This window comes from Penicillium mononematosum (assembly GCF_028829835.1).
Source record: "Penicillium mononematosum strain IBT 11891 chromosome Unknown utg000003l:1.0-8172316.0:1.0-8177699.0, whole genome shotgun sequence".
NCBI lineage: Eukaryota > Fungi > Ascomycota > Eurotiomycetes > Eurotiales > Aspergillaceae > Penicillium > Penicillium mononematosum.
In genome coordinates, this window is record NW_026643273.1 from 6749330 (window position 1) to 6768365 (window position 19036).

At 48.7% G+C, this 19036-nt stretch overlaps 9 protein-coding genes across 9 annotated transcripts; 2 read left to right on the forward strand and 7 right to left on the reverse strand.

Annotated features, from left to right (window-relative positions):
- Window positions 1-1775: 1775 nt before the first annotated feature.
- On the reverse strand, window positions 1776-3553 carry N7519_007591 (uncharacterized protein; the record flags this gene model as incomplete). The annotated part of the gene is given in 6 exon segments (XM_057294367.1): window positions 1776-2306; window positions 2356-2669; window positions 2689-2800; window positions 2895-2986; window positions 3040-3153; window positions 3214-3553. The coding sequence occupies 6 exon segments, from the start codon at window positions 3551-3553 to the stop codon at window positions 1776-1778; spliced, it is 1503 nt and encodes a 500-aa protein (XP_057149178.1).
- A 2098-nt stretch (window positions 3554-5651) lies between these two features.
- On the forward strand, window positions 5652-7007 carry N7519_007592 (glutathione S-transferase family protein; the record flags this gene model as incomplete). Its single annotated transcript, XM_057294368.1, has 4 exons — window positions 5652-5821; window positions 5960-6368; window positions 6424-6497; window positions 6890-7007. The coding sequence occupies 4 exons, from the start codon at window positions 5652-5654 to the stop codon at window positions 7005-7007; spliced, it is 771 nt and encodes a 256-aa protein (XP_057149179.1).
- A 527-nt stretch (window positions 7008-7534) lies between these two features.
- On the reverse strand, window positions 7535-8688 carry N7519_007593 (uncharacterized protein; the record flags this gene model as incomplete). Its single annotated transcript, XM_057294369.1, has 2 exons — window positions 7535-7640; window positions 7706-8688. 2 exons carry the CDS (start codon window positions 8686-8688, stop codon window positions 7535-7537), a joined length of 1089 nt encoding a protein of 362 aa, XP_057149180.1.
- A 23-nt stretch (window positions 8689-8711) lies between these two features.
- N7519_007594 (uncharacterized protein) lies at window positions 8712-9836 on the reverse strand (the record flags this gene model as incomplete). Its single annotated transcript, XM_057294370.1, has 3 exons — window positions 8712-9295; window positions 9359-9614; window positions 9666-9836. The coding sequence occupies 3 exons, from the start codon at window positions 9834-9836 to the stop codon at window positions 8712-8714; spliced, it is 1011 nt and encodes a 336-aa protein (XP_057149181.1).
- A 510-nt stretch (window positions 9837-10346) lies between these two features.
- N7519_007595 (uncharacterized protein) lies at window positions 10347-11006 on the reverse strand (the record flags this gene model as incomplete). The annotated part of the gene is made up of 1 exon (XM_057294371.1): window positions 10347-11006. One exon carries the CDS (start codon window positions 11004-11006, stop codon window positions 10347-10349), a length of 660 nt encoding a protein of 219 aa, XP_057149182.1.
- A 73-nt stretch (window positions 11007-11079) lies between these two features.
- Window positions 11080-12065, reverse strand: N7519_007596 (uncharacterized protein; the record flags this gene model as incomplete). Its single annotated transcript, XM_057294372.1, has 2 exons — window positions 11080-11843; window positions 11897-12065. The coding sequence occupies 2 exons, from the start codon at window positions 12063-12065 to the stop codon at window positions 11080-11082; spliced, it is 933 nt and encodes a 310-aa protein (XP_057149183.1).
- A 970-nt stretch (window positions 12066-13035) lies between these two features.
- N7519_007597 (MARVEL domain-containing protein) lies at window positions 13036-13643 on the reverse strand (the record flags this gene model as incomplete). Its single annotated transcript, XM_057294373.1, has 3 exons — window positions 13036-13135; window positions 13224-13509; window positions 13565-13643. The coding sequence occupies 3 exons, from the start codon at window positions 13641-13643 to the stop codon at window positions 13036-13038; spliced, it is 465 nt and encodes a 154-aa protein (XP_057149184.1).
- A 999-nt stretch (window positions 13644-14642) lies between these two features.
- Window positions 14643-16784, reverse strand: N7519_007598 (uncharacterized protein; the record flags this gene model as incomplete). Its single annotated transcript, XM_057294374.1, has 4 exons — window positions 14643-15653; window positions 15728-16573; window positions 16662-16718; window positions 16773-16784. The coding sequence occupies 4 exons, from the start codon at window positions 16782-16784 to the stop codon at window positions 14643-14645; spliced, it is 1926 nt and encodes a 641-aa protein (XP_057149185.1).
- Window positions 16785-17365: 581 nt separating this feature from the next.
- Window positions 17366-18958, forward strand: N7519_007599 (ubiquinol--cytochrome-c reductase subunit 2; the record flags this gene model as incomplete). The annotated part of the gene is made up of 4 exons (XM_057294375.1): window positions 17366-17605; window positions 17677-17851; window positions 17944-18803; window positions 18863-18958. The coding sequence occupies 4 exons, from the start codon at window positions 17366-17368 to the stop codon at window positions 18956-18958; spliced, it is 1371 nt and encodes a 456-aa protein (XP_057149186.1).
- Window positions 18959-19036: the final 78 nt, after the last annotated feature.

The window sequence follows — 19036 nt, forward strand, 5'->3', positions numbered from 1 at the left end:
GCCTAGACAACTATTCTCGTATTCAAGTGAATTATAATTCCCTTGTATTAAATTTCTAGTCACAAGTCTTACCGCAGATCTCGGTTATAAATTCCTTGTCTTGTTCGCTAATATCACCGTCGGGGTCCGGAAAAGCCTTCAAGCACAAGCAGGGGAATCCATTGGTGATTGTTTGACAACAGCAGGGGTTAGGATAGTGGCCTCAGACTCTAACCTTATTCAGGAGCTACACGAGCTATCTGTCACCTGCTGAGAAGTACGTTGTGCCCCTCTGTGACACTTCGATCAGGGCGGACGGCGGACCGTTCCTTCCGGGCGTTTATGTGTGATCCCTAACGTCCAATGGATCAATGTTGACGTGTCATATCTAGAGTCGTTGGTGGCTTAATATAGAAAAGTCAAGGTTTCCGTAATCATGGGTATCCTGCGTCTTTTGCGTCTACCTCAGCCTGGACGGAACCAAGGTACTAATAGATCGCTCGCAGACTGCAGCAATGTCGGTATTATGTGCAGCACTCCTTAAACCATACAGTGAGGCATTATGGTCACAATCACAGATTATCGCACACGAAGAAGACTGCAAAATCGCATTGCGCAACAAAAGTTTCGTATGTCATATGCATGCTGCGATTGGTTTGGAAACTGACTGAGTGAATAAGGGGAGTGAAGTAAGAAACTGAATCATTTCAAGACAATTCAACATCAGGACCGCAGCTCTCTGTGCATATTGAACTGTTCCCCAGGTGCTCAGACGGGATATTATAGCGAGGTTTCTGGCGCAGAAACATGGATACAAACCGCCTTACCGTCCTTGAGTTCGGTCCCTATGGATTCCCATTCGTTTTCACATCAAAACTCAACACTTGATACCATTACGGGGCAATTGTATACATCCCAACATGACGAGGCGCGCCTTTCCAATCCTCCTCTTCCAGAAATGCCATTTTATTCGGACCCCCAGGTTCGCTCACCTCTGATATCCACCTGCACGCTTCTTCTTAGGAAAGAAAATAGATAACTAATATTGGCCTTTTTAGGGCACAAATGGACTATTGGGGCTCGACTCTACCCTTGCAGAAGTAGCAGGTGGCTCTGGACAAAGACTAGAACCGTCATTTGAGCAAGGAACACCAAATACAGTGTCAAATACCTTGTTTCATACGCTGGAGTCTCTATTGGATGACAACCATGACAGCGTTCCTTTCCAGCTTACCGATGATGAATTTGTAAATCCCACTCTTTCTGTTTCACAAGGCCGCCCCTTTGCCTCGAATATTGGCTAATATATTCAACAACAGAGTTCAGACGTGATGAAAGATAGGGCTCTGCTAGTATTGCAAAACCAGAAGCTTCATTTCGGGAAACAAGCTCAGGAGCTGATGCGCGGGTTGATCTCAACATATGAACTAGGGGTATCTCTGGAAATATTTCCCTGCGATCCTCATCTCAAGCAGTTGCTTGAGACCGCCGATACCATATTCTCTTCAAAATGGAAGTAGACTAGTATTTTCATCGAAGCGAATATCAAGCTCAACGAACAGTCTAAGCCATAGCACCATGAAGCTACTACTATGCACATACAACATGCTGCCCATGTAATCCATTGCTTTGTGGACGTGTCATTTTGTACCTAGCATCCGGGATTATTTGGATGCTGTCTAGCCGCTCTATCAGCCCCATCCATTCGTATATTGTTTTGAGGTCGAATTCCGCTTATGTTTCGTTTATAGTGTTAAATCGATTAGGCATTGACCAAATAATTAAACGGAGAGGCATCAGCAGCGCTCGGGTAAAACAGATTCATGCTCCTCCTCGTTGGCGCCCCGAACCGATGGTCCAAGCTGAATTCGCCAGACGGCAATGACCGCCATGGCAAAGAAGAGCGATGCCTGTAGAAATGGCAGTCCCATCCAGGCATCTCCAAGATGCATGCCTAGCCGAAAGAGGCTGGCGAATAGCGGGCCTGCGACAAGCACACCTACCGACTGTGCGATGGCAATGGCAGAGTATAAGGTGCCGACATGGTCGGGCAGTACAAGTGCTGTGGCCAGACTGCGAGTGGTCACTAGGAACGATGACCCAATTGAAAGGATGATCTGGCCGCTAATCAAGATCGCTGGTGTCGGGGCAAGGGAGATGGCCGCAAAACCGATGATTGATAGGACGCCACTCCATTTGCTCATTACATGGTCTCTATATTTTCCATGGAGATCTGGGTATCTGATGACAAGCACAGATAGGCCTGGCATTAAGATTGAGTAGGTCAAAAGAGAGAATATACCGCGCAGCGAGATCAAAAGACTCGACTATTATGTGGTTAGTTTCTGGTACCTCGAATGGGTAAATGGGACATACGCGAGCAATGCTCCAGTCAAACTTCTTTGACACATACTGCAGAAGCAGGTTTGTGGATTGTCGCCCTATTATCGTGACAAAAAACACAAGAATCATAGTAGACACATTAGAGTCGGACCAAATAAATCGGGTCGACTCGATGAATTCGCGGGACTGTCGAGTAAACTCTCGAAATATTTCTTTCTTGCCCCTTCGCTGCTTTACTCGCTCATTTTCAGTGGTCTGATCTGATTCCCGATCTGATTCTGCTGGGGTTGGTTGCTTCAATTTAACGTCTTCCAGTGTCTCAGGAAGAAACACGACCGGGATTGTTCCTAAAATAACAAGACCGACTCCTCAGATATAGGGGAGCATTAGGCTGAAGGTCATCAGATAGGCGCTTATGGGCGTAGCCAAGATTTCCGCCAGGATAGCAGCAGAGTTCAGACGAAAGAGGGCAGTTGATCTGCGCATTTGTTAGCTTGATGATCTTGCAAGACCGCTAAAGCGCGACAATACCTTTCATCTTCCGAGAAGACATCGGCTATTATGACACAAACAATAGTAGAGATTACCGGATCGCCGCCGCCGATGATCTTAAATAGTGATGATAACCAGACCATCCGCAGAGGGATGTAATTTGACCATATGCCTATGAATTAAATGAGAAAAAGATGAAAGCCATCAAATGTATGACCAACTCACAGACTATTATCACCCAGAATTCGCCCAGAATAAGGCCCAGTAGGCAAAGGCACAGGACCGGCTTCCGTCCCCAATGATCTGAAAGGATTCCATATGGAAGTGACAGCAGAAGACCTGAATCATCATTAATATCAGCATACATGCGGCAGAGGTACAGGTATTAGGGCAAGCTACCAGGGACGACATCGAAGGTATCCTTGTACCCTATCACGATAGCCAATTCTCCCTGCACAGCCTCAGATTTGCAAGCCTTTGGATCCAGCAAAGCATTTCCAGTTCCTGGGTCCAAGATCGTGTTCCCAGCGCCAGCCTGATGGATACCAACCTGGTAATTCCGGCAGATGATCTCTTCAAATACAGCTGTCTGCGGCGCATTTAACATAAAAATTCCAAAATCAGTCGATAGTGTGAGAATGGAACACACGACTAGGATGAGGAATTTCTTTGATTTCCGAGTCAGTGCTCGGGTTAGGTTTGAGACTAATAGGGGGTCTGTCTCGCTGCTTGGAGGCATTCTGCCGTTGGCATTCTTAGAGGAAGATGGTTAAAGGGTGAAAGAGAGAACGATCTCCAAAATTTACAATCCAGGGAATGAAAAAGTAGGCATCACCCTAGCGCCATTTCTCTCGCCAAAAGGTACCCTAAATTGCCGTTATCGATTGGCTTGATGTGGTGGCATCCTGTTTCAGCCCTCTTCCCCAATGTGTCTCTCTTTTGTTCACCTGGGCACTTTGGACCCTTGAACATCCGAAAACAATATTAGACTTGTAACCGTTGATATGCAAATGTTAAAAATATTTTCTCCTACGTAGGATTACCCCTGTTTTTTCTTTTTATCTTGACTCTGTTCTGACAGTTAACATCTTAACATCTTATCGCATCCCAAACGTCGGACCTCGGAGTTCGGAGCCCAATCTGACATGTCTTGAAATGAGTGATCTCGACTCCTTCAAGTGCGATTCTTCAACCTAACACCGATCGCGGTTTGATGCAGGAGGGATAATAGAGACGGTCACAATTCTGTTGACTTCCTCCGCTGGCTGCGATAACTCACTCTGCGCTACTATCAGATGAAAAGGGTGCCCATGAATATGTATGGATATTTTGGGATATCCAAATATTACTAATTGTTAGACACTTCCAAGGTTCCAAGATTGCATTTCAATTCATACAGTCCATTTTTGATTACTTGCATGTCATTATGGCAACTGGGATTAAGGTTCCTTTCATGTAGTCATATTCTCATCTGCTTTCCAACCAATTGGTAAGATGGCCGAGTTGGTCCAAGGCGCCAGGTTAAGGTATACCTTAACTCCACAACTAGCAATAGTTTCCTGGTCTCGAAAGGGGCGTGGGTTCGAATCCCACTCTTATCAATATTGTTTTTGTTTTTGCCCATTCAGCCTCAAATCAAGGCCTTTTTTAGCTCAATGGATTTTTGGTGTCTTGGTGAAGAAAGTGAATAGGTGGTTGAGTGAAATTTTAGGGCGGTGCGTTTGCTGGTCTTAAGTCGATCAAACTTGGTTCCAAACTGCACAGATGAATGAAATTTGCATAGACCCTATATTTCATCTAGGCTAGACTTCACTAGTTCTCACTGTCAATTACATTTGTTCTCCTCGTTATTCTACCCATTCTTATCGATGTTGTTTGATTTTTATAGATAAAACTAGCCATGTACAGAGAGGGACCTCTGTACCTAAGTATACCGCCCTGTATACCGCCTGCCAACAACTATAAGAAGTGTCAGCCGCATAGTCTTCCAAGGTTCTTAGCGGCCTTCTTAGGTGGTCTTATCCGATAGCCTTTCCATATGTCTTTTCAGTGGTCTTTTTTGGCCTCGTTGAGCATATATATACCTTTGACCACTAACCTCTCCTTGCTAGATCACGTGCCTACACACTATATCAAGAGTTTTTATTACATCTAGTGTCTGGACCCGCGCACTTGAATATCACCGTAGCTAGTGGCTAGCGAACGAGTAGAATAGAAAAAAAAGGAAGTTATAGACACTTGCCATCTTATGGAGAGGAGCAAAAAGACATGACAAGAGTGGGATTTGAACCCACGCCCCTTTCGAGACACGGAGACAGTTGTATACCATCGGGATCAGGTGGACCTGAACCGTGCGCCTTAGACCAACTCGGCCATCTTGCCAACTTGGATGAAGGATGCCAGCAGTTTTGGATTTATGAAGGGAACTGCTTTGCTATCTTGATTTTTATCCCAGTTATGAATATACCAGCATGTTGTCGGGGTTCAGTATTGATTTTCAGACCTATATAATAGACATGTCCATATCATCCATCATTGGTCAAGGAGCGATGAAACAGTCTAACTGTATTGAGCCAACGGAGGTAGCAGGCAATGGTCAACTATTCTATATATAGCATTCTCATCATGAAGCATCTGCAGAACCTATAATTCAAGGTCTGGTGGGTACTTTTTCGTATAGGGCCAAGCTCCCTTAAATCATCGGCATTCCAGCATCAGCCCTTTCGACAGTCTCCCACTTTACCCACAATTTCTGTGTATTACACTTGATTCTCGATCGTTTGATTTGCATTGCACCTTACCTTTTCGGCTTTCTGGTTATAATACAGCACGGATAAATGGCTTCCCACGTCAAGCCCGACATCATTTTGTATGACTTGGCCTGCACCAAGAGCGTCAGCTTCTCTCCCGTTGTCTGGCGCATTCGCCTCATGCTCAATTATAAGAATATTCCTTATAAAACCATATTCCTCGAGTTTCCAGACATTGAGCCCACGCTTAAGGAACTGTGGGTTACATTTACCTTGTTTTGGGTTTCATTTCTACTCTCAATCCCCTTCGTTTCCCTTCATTTCCAGGTCTCGATATAAAGCCCGACCTTGCATCGTACATGAGAACAGCCACAAGCTAACCCTAAATCCTTCAGTGGCCTGGTTCCGGGAGAATCCACATCAGGACCCAAATACACTGTCCCCGCAATTCAACATGTGCCAACCAGCACATACATTATGGACTCACTTCCGATCGCACAGTTCCTAGAATCGACCTACCCAGTCCCACCCGTACCACTGACATCAGAACTCGGTCGGGAGATCGAGACCAAGGCACGTAGTGTGCTCGGCAAAGCCATCTACTCGTCAGTGATGCCGCGCGAGATCCGCATCTTGTCGCCGCGCTCGCAGGAGTATTTCCGACGCACACGCGAAGCCTCCCTTGGTCATCGTCTCGAGGATCTGCTTGATGGGGACAAGGAGGACCGGGTCTGGGACGGTGTTAGTGAAGTTTTGGGCGCTGTTGGCGACCTGATACGGACGCACAATGCGGACGGTCCGTTTGTGCTCGGTTCCCGGCCAAGCTACGCTGATTTCTTCATTGCTGGGTCTCTTTCAGTCTACTAGAGTGGTTGATGAGGGGGTGTTTCAGAGGATCATCAAGTACCCTGGTTATGGGGAGGTTTATGAGGCGTGTCTGCCTTACATGGAAAAGAGGGATTGATCGGGTCGGATCACGGTAGAATACTGTCTATGTATTTATTATTGGTGCCCGGCCGATATTTGACTGAAACCACCAGTATAATACAAGTTGTGCTGTGCTCTGTTGTCCAGGCGATGCCTTTGGTGGATTATATATGTTGGTGTACTGATAGTCCTGCAATAATTGAATAACACCCACCCACTGCTAATTGAAGATATTAATACTTAATGAGAATGAAGTGATGCGATTCATTCTGACCTATACTACTCAATTGACAAGTGAAGTACAAGTATGATGAATAGTAGTGTGATCAGGTGCGCAGAAAGCCCTAATCTATGTTTTTCCTTCATAAATCTAAAACTGCTCGCTTCTCTCATCCAAGTTGGCAAGATGGCCGAGTTGGTCTAAGGCGCACGGTTCAGGTCCACCTGATCCCGATGGTATACAACTGTCTCCGTGTCTCGAAAGGGGCGTGGGTTCAAATCCCACTCTTGTCATAATTTTTTGCTTTTTGTTGCTCCCTCCAAGTATCATTTTAACAATGGGGTTGATGACTGGTTATTTCCTTTTGGTCGGTGTGTATACATGGCAGTGTTGTGCAGAAAGAGCGTAACAACACATACCAACGCACGTAATCGAAGTTGGATGAAAGCCTCAACCCTAAGAAGTTATGTAAAAGTGCGACTGTAGAAGTTAACAGAAGAAGAAAGCGACAAGTAGTGTATAAAAAATAAAATCGCTAGGTGAGTAGTATGCATATAGTGTAGTTCGACGAGGAGGCGAGGAAGCAAACTAGAACAAGATATGACTAGGCCAAATTAATGAGCCTACAACTAAAGAGAGCATCCCACCAAGCCACGAATGACCCAAGACAGTAGTAGCGCACCAGAAATCAATCAGAATGTTCAATATACTACAATGTACAGACTGGTTCTATATACAGTGCCTGAACCGAGCCCGCGAAGAATTGCCAAATGCCGGAGTGAGAATACGATGGAAAAGAAAATAAGAATAAGTGTTGGAGCCACTACAGCTTAGCCTTGGGGGCAGACTGCTCCTCGGTGGCCTGCTCATAGAGCTGATCCAGAAGGGAACGGTATAGCTTGACAGCAGGGGGACGCTTGAGCTTAAGACTATAGAAGGGAGGGGATAATGTTAGCTATGCTCGGATTACAGAAAGGTGGAAATAAAAACTTACGTTGGGGTCAGCAAGTTGTTCTCAACGGTGAATGGCTCCACCTTGAGAGAGACGTTGCGGATTCTCTCGTAGCCAGCAAACTTGTGCTTCTTAGCCACGCGCTCGAGGTCCCGGAGCACAGCACGGCGGATCTTGTCATCGCCCAGAGATTCCTTGACCGCTTCCAAGTCGGTCGGGGCAATGGTCTTGCCCAGAACCTTGCTGGCAAACGGAGCGAAGAGGTCAGGTGCGACACCGAAGATGCCAACTAGGAAGGTCTGCATGCTGTCGCCGTGGACATAAGCCTGGGCGATGTAGCCAAGCTCGGCAAGGACAACACCCTCCAGACGCTCGGGGGAGATGTACTCGCCCTGGGCGAGCTTGAGCACGTTCTTGCGGCGATCAATGATGATGAAGCGGCCCTTTTCGTCGATTGTGCAGACATCGCCGGTGCGGAACCAGCCATCCTCAGTGACGGCATTGCGGGTCTCTTCCTCGTTCTTGTAGTACTCGCGGAACATGTTGTTGCCGCGCAGCAAGAGCTCACCACGGGGGAACGGCTTGTCATCCACGGAGTACTCCATGTCTGGCAGGGAGGCCAGGCACGCCTCGACACAGGGAGCAAGGCTACCGCAGTTGCCGGAGGTCAGGTCGTAGGTCGGCTGGGCGGTGGCTGAGGCGTAGGACTCAGTCAAGCCGTAACCCTGAAGGATATCGGTACCGGTGGCAACACGCAGGAAGTCATGTAGTGTCGGGTCCAAGGGCGCGGAGCCAGACACCATGTATCTGGCTCGCTCCAGACCGAGAGCGGCAGCCACCTTCTTAGCCCACAGGCGATCGTACACAGCGTGCCGGACTGTCGCCTTGGAGGGATCGGGGTTCTTCATGTTCGCGGTCTTGGCCGCAATGATGTGTCGCGAAAGAGCGCCCTTGAAGCCAGGTTGCTCAACTGTCGCAGAACGGATTGCGCTACCAAATCGGCTGTAAAGACGAGGAACAGACATGAAACCAGTGGGTTTCAACAACTTCAAATCATCGACCAACTCCACGATGTTTCCGTGGAAATAACCAATCCGGGCACCACCCAGAAAGCAGTGTGCTCCGCCAGACGGGCATAAATATGGGCCAGCGGCAGATAAGAGACCATTGTATCACCTCGGGATTGGCCGATAGTGATCAGACCGCAGGACGTGGCCGCCACGGCACTGCCATGCGTCAGAACAACACCCTTAGGGGGACCGGTAGTTCCGGAGGTGTAGTTGATAGTGACAATGTCCGAAGCAGAAGGGGCATTGTACCCGCGCTTTGAGGCCAAGCCCAGCTCCTCAACCTGACCCATAGTGTAGATCGCCAGGCCCTGACCGGCAGCCATGGATTCGATAAGGGCACGCTTGGAGTGACCGTCCTGCTCGCCACCATCTAACGGGTCCAAACTGATGATGATCTTCAGGTTCGGGAGAGAAGGCTTGAGCTTGAGGAGAGTTGGGATATGGGGTAGAGAGGTCACAACACAGCTGAGCTCAGCGTGGTTGATAATATATTCGGTAGCGTCTGGGGACAGGACGTCGTAGATCGAGACGGAGTAAAGAGATTGGGAAATACAAGCCAAATCTGTACATAGGTTCGATTTAGCATTTTATCTCTTGAATTCTTCGCCCTCACAACACAACTCACCAGTAATCTGCCATTCCGGTCGGTTCTGGGACCAGAGACCAACACCATACTGGCCGGAGCGATGGCAGTCGTGCTTGTGGTGCAGCTCTACTAGACCAGCACCGAACGCAGCGCGTCTCTTCTGCACAGTCTCATAAGTGAGCCACTGGTATGGATCGAAAGACTTGGTCGTGGAGTTATACGGACGCCAACCGAGGCAGTGGTTCTTGGGCAGGCGGTTGGCGGTCGATTCGAACATATCATGGGCCGTGGTGACCTAAAATTGGTCAGTATTAAGATATTCTGGCATTGGCTGAGCCTTCTGTACCTGGGGGTCCAGTGTCGTCAAAAGTTCCTTCTGCGCATTCCATGCTCGGTATACCCGACTTCGGCCGGGCTGTTCAGTGCCAGGAATGGCGACAGAGTAAGCTACGCCTTTTGGAGGCGCTTGCTTGAGCTCCTCGGCCTTAGCCAAGTGGGGAGGTGATGAGAAGAACATGTCTGTCGCGACAGCGATCTATGGTCAGCGAGGGAATGAAAATACACAATAGGCCGACGAACCAAAATCTATGTGAATAAGAAAAAAGAAAAAGAAAGAAAGGCCCCGAGTGATCCGGATATTAAAGGGGGCAAAGAGTGTGGGGGAGAAAAACTGGAGGTCCATGAAAGCCGGAGCGACCAACTCTTTTCGGACATCAAAGACATGAGCCGATCAGGGGACCTCGGCTGTTTTGGGGGTACTTGCCACAGAGTGGTTCTTCACATAGTATCTCAGGTACCAACAATAGTGGAGCCCTGCTTACATATCCCACGTCATTCCAAGGTTTGTTGAACAACTCACATGCACTTAATTTTCACATGGACCGAGATACACATGTTAAGAATATTTTAGAATATTAAGATATAATAAAGTATATTGTGGAGTATATATGCGTTCGAAGTAAAAGATAACGCCTATAAAATATGCAAAGAAATAAAATATATATACAGTGAAATCAAGAACCTCTAATTACCCACAAATCCACTTCCAGGCCTTGCCATACCATGTAGTTGGCTCAATAGTTTCCCATGTCTCATTATCAGCAGTGGTACGGCCGGTATCCAGATCAGCCTCAATGGGTTTGATAAAGGCGGGGCGGTAGATGATCTTGTGCCCCGCATATAGCACCACGAACAAAATCAAGCTCAGGTAGCTGATGAAGAACTCCTTAACTTGGAAGTGTGGGATGAAGGAGGTGAATCCCTGGGTGAGGATGATCAGACAGTTGAAAAATAGACCATAGCACGAGAACCAGGGCTGCCAGAGGGCCTTGTAGGGTAGGATATCCCGAGAGATATTACGAGCCTTAAGCGCCCGCTGGAAGGCAAGGTGGCAGGCGTTCAGTGAAGACCAGGTGATGAAACCAGCCACTCCAGAGATCTGGAGCAACCAAGTGAACACTGTGCTGCCTGCATCAGAGACATTCAAGAATCCGAGCAGACCAAATGCCGCTGTGAAAAGGACACTGTAGTAAGGGACACCACGCTTGCTGGTAATCTTGAACCAATGAGGGGCGAAACCTTCCTGGGCCAGACCGACCAGGATACGGCTGCCACTGTAGACGTTGGAGTTGGCTGCGGAAAGCACCACAGTCAGAAGCACGGCGTTGATGATACCGGGGAGAGCCATGACACCGGCACGGTTAGCGGCAATGACGAACGGCGAAGCATTAGCGTTCTGAGCAGCAGCACCATCTCCCTCACTAGCCAATCAGACCGGGGTCGCTGGAGGGCACGACAATTCCGAGGAAGAAGATCGTCAGGACGAAGAAGAAGACGATGCGGAAAAAGGTTTTGCGGATGGCAGATGGGACGGTCTTGCGAGGGTTCTCGGTCTCACCGGCTGCAATACCAACCAGTTCGGTTCCCTGGTAGGAGAACCCGGCCTGAATAAGCGTCGACCAGAATCCGACAAATTTGGCCAACGAATCGTTCCCTTCAATCAAGTAAGGGACGAACGGGCCAGGGTCCACCCAGTACCGGAAACCGATATACCCTTCCTTTCCAACGCCGGCATTCATACAGATCGAGAAGATCATGAAGCCAATCACGGTAATAACCTTAATACTCGCGAACCAAAACTCGATTTCACCATAGAAGGCCACAGGCATCAAGTTGAAAATGATAATCACAACCCAGAAGACAGCGATAAAGATAGAGATCGGAATAGTACTATCCCAGAACTGAATGATCAAACCGGTTGCGGTCAGTTCTAGCGCAAATGTTGATGCCCATGAGAACCAATAGATCCAACCCATAGCAAAGCCCAGACTTGGGTCGATCAGGCGAGCAGCGTACGAGGTGAAAGCACCGGGAATCGGGATATATGTTGCGATCTCTCCGAGAGCGGTCATGACCGAGTACACGATTGTTCCGACGAAAATATAAGCGATGAGAGCGCCCACGGGGCCTGCGTGAGCAATGGCGGTGCCGCTACCAATGAATAAACCGGTACCTATTGTGCCGCCTTCAAAGACCGTTAGCCCGAATAGTCCTGGCCGATAATATCATCCAACGCACCAATTGCAATCATCTGTAGATGTCTGCTCTTCAGCTTCCGCTTGAGATCCGGCAGCGGGTTTGCCTCGCGCTGAGCGCCATGCTTCTCGTAGTCGATATCATAGGCCGGGCTCTGTGCTTGGACTTGCACAGGCATTTCAGCGCTCATCTTTCCCTTTGACTCGGCCATGTCTGCTGTATAAGGGGAACAGCTTCAGGACGGAGGATAAAGAGGAGAAAGAAAGGATCTGAGACTGCGAGGATCCACTTCAAATCAACTCCGAAGACAGGCTTTTTCCCTCGGTGGAGCAATGACTATCACGTCCGAACACCTTTTGAGGGGAAAATATATGTTATGTAAAAGAAAAGGAGAATTTGAGGGGAAGATGTGATTCGATCTATATGTCTATGCCCATATTATTCTATTCTATTATTCTAATCTGACTTTTATCAAATTTTTCTCTTTTCCCGATACCACCTGGGAGTGGGCCATTTTGCCGGGGAAGAGTTTTCCTCGGTGGCGACTCTCTTTGCCCCCTATAGCAGATATTTTGTATCTATTTTATTTGATATCTGTTCTCGATCTAGTCTAGGCTTTCCAAGGTTATTGTGTCCGTCGCTATATACTGATGCTATCATGCATTGCTGTAGCATATCAATGGGAAAGCCAATGTCCACGGGCACCTTGTATATAGACTATATATGTATGCAACACATCTTATTTCATACTATATACTCCGTTAATCCTCCAGTCTCTGTCTTTAAAGACTTTCATATGGAAATAAAGATCCAGTAATTAATTAATTCCGTAGCCACACACTTGGCAAGCCCGGGGCTTGGCCGAATCGGGATGCCGTTTGCGGAGATAACCTGATAACCTTGGAGTCATAAGAATGACATTCCCTACTCCGTAGATAGATCTCTGATCCTTGAATTCTTTAAATAGATCCCATCTGGACCTCGGAAGAAATAGAGGTTAGCTAATACGAGAAGAATTCCATAAGGTCGCTAGCAAAGGGTATCGCATCCAAACACCATGACTATGAGAACATTCAAAGCATATTCAAGGACGCCCAAAACATGAAAAACATGAAAAATATCAACAAATGTCCAATCCGATAGTCTCAGATACCTCCAGGCTGATCATGAAATCAACCACTTCAGACTCCCATCTGCACATTCGTATGTGTTTTCGCTCCACCGCGGCCGTGGTGCATAAGATCGACAATCCCGAAATAGCTGGTCACTGTGAAAAGCACCCTATATGCGACATCAATGACAGTTAGCTCTCTGACCATATATATGCTGTCATAAAACCAAAAATAAAACAAAGACACAAGAATCTCACCATTCAAACGCCCCAAATACCGTTGCTGCCTGGAGCGAGCTGCAGACACTCCCGTGACACCACCTTGGTGGGGGCAACATCGCTCCCATAGCGATAAATCCTGCAAACCAGAAGATCATGGTAATCACCTCAACAGCAGGAATCACATAATGGTGTGCCAGGCGAGGGAACCATATTGGTGTAATGGCGAGGTAGGGCACTGCTACAAAAGCAGTCCAGCAACCAAGGAAAAGGAGGAAGTTGACGGTATCCGAGTATGACCATCTGTAGTAGAATGTTGAAACCACTAGAGACTTGTCAGTATCCATAGATGTTTGAGAATTTGTTCTGAAGTGACGGACCATATCCTGTCAAGCCTATCACGATCACGCCGAAGAGTGCTTGCACGGCTCGGATAAGGTACATCCACGGGAGGGTCATCTTTGATAGGATGTTGATGTTGATATCGATGTAGATAGAATGTTGATTGAATGGGAGATTAATGCAAAATATGGAAATTTATCTGCGGATTTGCGTCAGAAAAGACATTTTGTAGGACAAGGCATGGCAAGGTATAAAAAGGTGCAGGGAATTCAGCCACCGGCGTTGCGCCAGCGTCATTGCAGGGCGACTTTGACAATAGGGCTGACGTAGGGGCTTATTCCTACCTTGAATAAATGACACTTCTAGTTTCTCCTGCTTTGACTAGTTATTTCTGTTTTGTTTTTTGATTTATACTCTCTAACATGGCTTTTTGATGTCCTTTGATGTCCTTAAATTACTGCCTAAACACTGTATGATCCTGTCTCTATTAATACTTTCTACTTATTTTTTTTTCCCTTTCCCTGCTGCCTATAGTAAAGTATTCAACGCTAGTCTTGTATATTCTTGGCTAAATGATCCATGTGAAAGCCGTATGACGCCAGGCTGCCGATCACTGTGCAACTTGGAGGGTATACATCTTTGTTGCTTTGTCTCTGACGAAAAGATAAAAAAAGATAAAAAAACCATAGAACGAAAGGAGCATTGCAGCAGATACAGAGAACGGTCATTTGAAAGGTAATCATAGCTTCTTGTAGGCGTAATATTGGACAAACGCTGAATAATCCCATACTTAGTGTTATATAAAGACAAAGACAAAGACACTCTGTTTCTTGCACCCGGGACATGTATTCATTCCTATTGTGGCTGTATGAGACGCAAAGGCCAAGCTTATGCTGGTTTGTCCTCACAGATCCCGTGGGCAAGGCCTAGAGACTACGGGAGACTTGAAGGAGCATCTACGACCCTAAACGGAGAAGCATAGCGACGTACTATGTCGAATAGACTCGCAAAAATAAGCATGTAGGTGTCATTTGTATCAATTCGTCGCTCATGCGCCTGTACAGATTTATGCAACCCCAATTACTTCCCAGCCTCCAATGATATGAACGTAGCAAATCAATAGTCACGGAAAACAGCAACCATATCATCTAATCGAGATACCTCCGCCAGCAGCAAGGCTTCCTTAGCCTTCCAGTTGCGAAGATGTTCTAATTCGGCCTCGGAAAGGAATTCTTCCTCGTGGCCCTTGACGTCAGTTCGTTCTGTCTTTTCAAGGAAATCTCTCTCGCGGCTACGTTCGAATTTGATGCGTTGCAGGCACCGCGACATGGCTTTGTATGTATCCTCCAGAATGCTGCTGCACACACGATCCGGATCGTAGTACCACAAGTAGATTGTCTTGGAAGGCTGACGCTGCGCGTCACGCGGCACTTCCTGCAGATCTACGAACCCTCCAGTTTGCATGCTAGCAAGTGTCTGGCGCAGGTCCTTGAATGGCAAGAGACTGATTTCCTGGAGCCGTTTCTCGTCAAGCTTGCCCTTGGCATGCAGGACGCGGACCACCCGCAGTGCCACATCTCCGTACCGCGATTCAATCATGCGCTCCAGTTCTAAATGGCGAAGCTTCCGGGCCAGGCCTCGGAATGCAACTCGCCACGTAGGAAGGCCGGAGATGACGTGTTTTGTGGTAAGGTTCAAGGGAGGTTGTGAGAGAATACTAAGATGCTGGTCGATCTCGTAGGCGCGGTTCTTCCCGCTCGGTTCGTCTTCATGTTCGTCACCATTCACGCCATTCGTGTCATCATCCAATGGTCGCTTGCCGCGTCGGTTCAATACCGTCGAGGGCTCCATTGGGCCAATACATCCTGCAAGATCCAGGTGCGGATCAACGTCTTCGACGATTGAGCTCAGTTGGATTGGGACAGAGTATTGTTCGCCTTCTTCTCCTTCGCGAGGGATCTCGAAAGTGTCTCGGCAGCGGGGTGTTTGGTATTCAATGCGCCGAAGCAGACAGTCGTAAATCTCGACTGAGGCGGAAGGTGCGTCTTGCTCAGCAAGCTCAAGGAACCGCGTGTTTCGAAGCGCCACGTCGAGTTTCTCGTAGTTCACCCGAACGATAAGGTTAGACTGGGGTAAGTGTTAGTGGTTGATTCGAAGCCGCAGCAAGGGGGAAAAAAAGAAACGAAACGAAACGAGCTTACATCCATTGGGATTGAATCAACGTCATCTTCATCGTCGGACCAATCATTGCCCTCTCCCCCCTCGTCGTCTACGTGGTCTCCGTTGACGCCGTTGGTGCCATTCGGCGCCGGATCACTGGATGCCGAGTTGCCGTGATTGCGTTTTCTTTTGGCGCCCCGGGGGATGCCATTGTATATGAGGCCCCGGCTCAGATCTCCTTCAGTTTTTTCCTTCACCATATCCTTCGCCTTCTGCTCGATCTCTGCCGCTTGCTGTTTGCCCTTCATTTGTTTGACATCCGGCCTTGATGCGACGATTCGGGAAGCATTTAGCCAGTTGTCGTTTGGGCTTTGGAAGTGTGCCTCTCGAAGGCGATGGATGTATCCGTGAGAGGCAAGACTCTTCAAGGTGGGGTGAAGATGTGCCGGTTTCTCGCTCTCAGCATGATCGCAATTAGGAGCAGCGGAATCCTCTTCCATTTCCTCCTCTCCCTGGATCTTAATTTCATCATGGTGGACACCATTCGGAATGCGCTGCCTCTTGGACTTAAGTTCGGGAAGTGTCTCGAGGTGCGCGATCGAGGAGTGACCGAGCATCATGATTGCTTCCAAGACCTGGGCCGCATATTCTCCGAGTCGATTTTCAACAAGCTGGAGAATCTTTCCAGATCGCACGAGGGAGTACGCGGCTTGTGGATTAGCTTCGTAGTAGGTATTGCCGTCATCGAGGGAAGTGAAGTGATAGACCAAGTGGTGCTGGATCATGGCGGAAAGGCCATGATGCAATTGGCGATCAGTCAAGCGAGCATAGAATTTTAACCGAGGGAGAGTCAGTCTTTCGTAACGTTGAAGGACGGTAAAGATGCGCTGCGAAAAGATGGCTAGTCAGTCCGGTTCCTTCCCCGCTGTCGCAAAGAAGCACGACAAGTCAGAGAGTCTACACAAGATGACTCACGGCAAAGAGCTCTCCAAAGTTGTCTTCGATCAAGAGCATACAGAGCTCGGCAGAGCACTAAATTCATGTCAGTAAGTAGCTCTCTCGGAGGTTAGTGGGACAGTGACATACCTGGGACATCATGGTGGGCTAAAGATAAAATGATTCACCACCAAACCTCGAGAAGGGGCAATTAAAGGTCACCGAATGTTCATGAAGATTTCCAAGCTAGCAGAGATCTGCAAGTCCAAAAATCCGATGCGCGATGAGATGCATGTCTCCAACGTTCTTTTGTTCTTTTTTTGCTTATCGGTATATTCACGTGACAGGACCAATCAGGTGATCCAAATGCCTCACTTGAAAACGTGTCGGAGACACAATAGGGGGGAACAATAGAGATATTCAAGTCAATTTAGGGATATGATTATTTAAATATACTCAATTGGACTATAAGAACAATTAATCCAAAGACAATAGAAAACCATCTTCGATATACTCGCAACAAAAGTAACTCCGGTTCCGTCCGCGCTTTTGATTACTCGACCGCTGATTGGCTGGAGTGACGAGTCGGGATCTTGAAGCTTTTCGTGACCTCCCAAACTGCCTCTTCCCTCTTGCTCTCTCCGCATCCCACCTCCTTCCCCGCCTCATTTGCGCCTCTTTACGAACCCAATTCGGGTTTATATCTTTTCTTTTTCTCTCACATCTTCTCGGCACAGGCGACGATGCTGTCGCGGTCTTCCCTCAGCCGAAATGCGCCGCGTGCGTTCGCCGCCGGCCGTCGGTCCATGGCCTCCGCTGCCAGCCCGGCCTTCCAGTACGATGTCTCCGAAGCTTCCGGCGTGAAGGTCGCCAACCGTGAGGTTGAGGGTCCTACTGGCACCCTGGCCCTGGTTGCAAAGGCTGGCTCCCGTTACCAGCCCTTCCCTGGTTTCTCCGATGCTCTCGACCGATTCGCTTTCAAGGTCGGTCCCATGGCAACAATTGGTTCATATCAGGTTTATTTGGTGATACTAAACGTTCAACTCCTCAACAGACTACCCTCAAGCGGTCTGCACTGCGGATCACCCGGGAGACTGAGCTGCTGGGCGGTGAAATCTCGTCGACACACTCGCGCGAAAACATTGTCCTCCGGACCAAGTTCCTCTCCAAGGATCTCCCCTACTTCACAGAGTTGCTGGCCGAGGTTGCTACCCAGACCAAGTTCGCAGGTGAGTCGGTCCCTTTCGATGAATGGTGGTTGTTAGAGCGCAATTATATGAGCATCCTTTGCTGACCCGAGGCCCCCTCGGACGAATATCAGACCACGAATTGAACGAGGTTGTCAGCAAGCTCCTTAAGTACAAGCAGCAGGCCGTTCACTCCAACGCGGAGACCGTCGCTGTCGATGCCGCCCACGGTGTTGCTTTCCACCGCGGTCTGGGCGCCTCCATCACCCCCTCCCAGACTTCTCCTTACGAGAAGTACGTCTCCGGCGATGCCCTCGCCGAGTTCGCCCAGAGTGCCTACTCCAAGTCCAACATTGCTCTTGTCGCCAGCGGCCCCAACTCCGCTGAGCTCTCCAAGTGGGTTGGCCAGTTCTTCAAGGACACCCCTACCGGCAACGCCTCCAGCAAATACAACGTTCTGCCCTCCGTCGCCTCCAAGTACTACGGTGGTGAGCAGCGCATTGCCTCCAAGACCGGCAACGCTGTTGTGATCGCCTTCCCTGGTTCCAGCGCTTTCGGCACCGCAGGCTACAAGGCCGAGGCTTCCGTTCTCGCTGCTCTCCTGGGCGGCGAGTCCACTATCAAGTGGACCCCCGGCTTCTCCCTTCTTTCCCAGGCCACCAAGGGCTTCAACCAGCTCCGCGTTTCCACCCAGAACAACGCCTACTCCGATGCCGGTCTTTTCACCGTCACCCTGTCCGGCCAGGCCGACCAGGTCGGTGCCGCCAGCAAGAACGTCGTCGATGCCCTCAAGAAGGCCGCCGCCGGTGAGGTCGCCTCCGAGGACATCAAGAAGGCTATTGCCCTCGCCAAGTTCCGTGCTCTGGAGTCCGTCCAGACCCTCGAGACTGGTCTTGAGGCTACCGGCTCCGGCCTTGTCCACGGCAACAAGCCCTACCAGATCAATGAGATCGCCCAGGCTCTCGAGAAGGTCTCCGAGCAGCAGGTCAAGGAGGTATGTTATTTTTTTCCTATCCACATTGTTAATGTCGTGGTGCTAACAGTTACACATAGGTCGCCAACACCTTCCTGACTGGCAAGGCCACCCTCGTCAGCGTGGGTGATATCCACCAGCTCCCCTTCGCCGAGGACATCGGTCTGACCGTTTAAAATCCCTGTATACATTACACCGTAGAGAGGGAGAAGTCTGTTCCCTTCATTTTGGATTCGATGTGACCACTTGTGCCT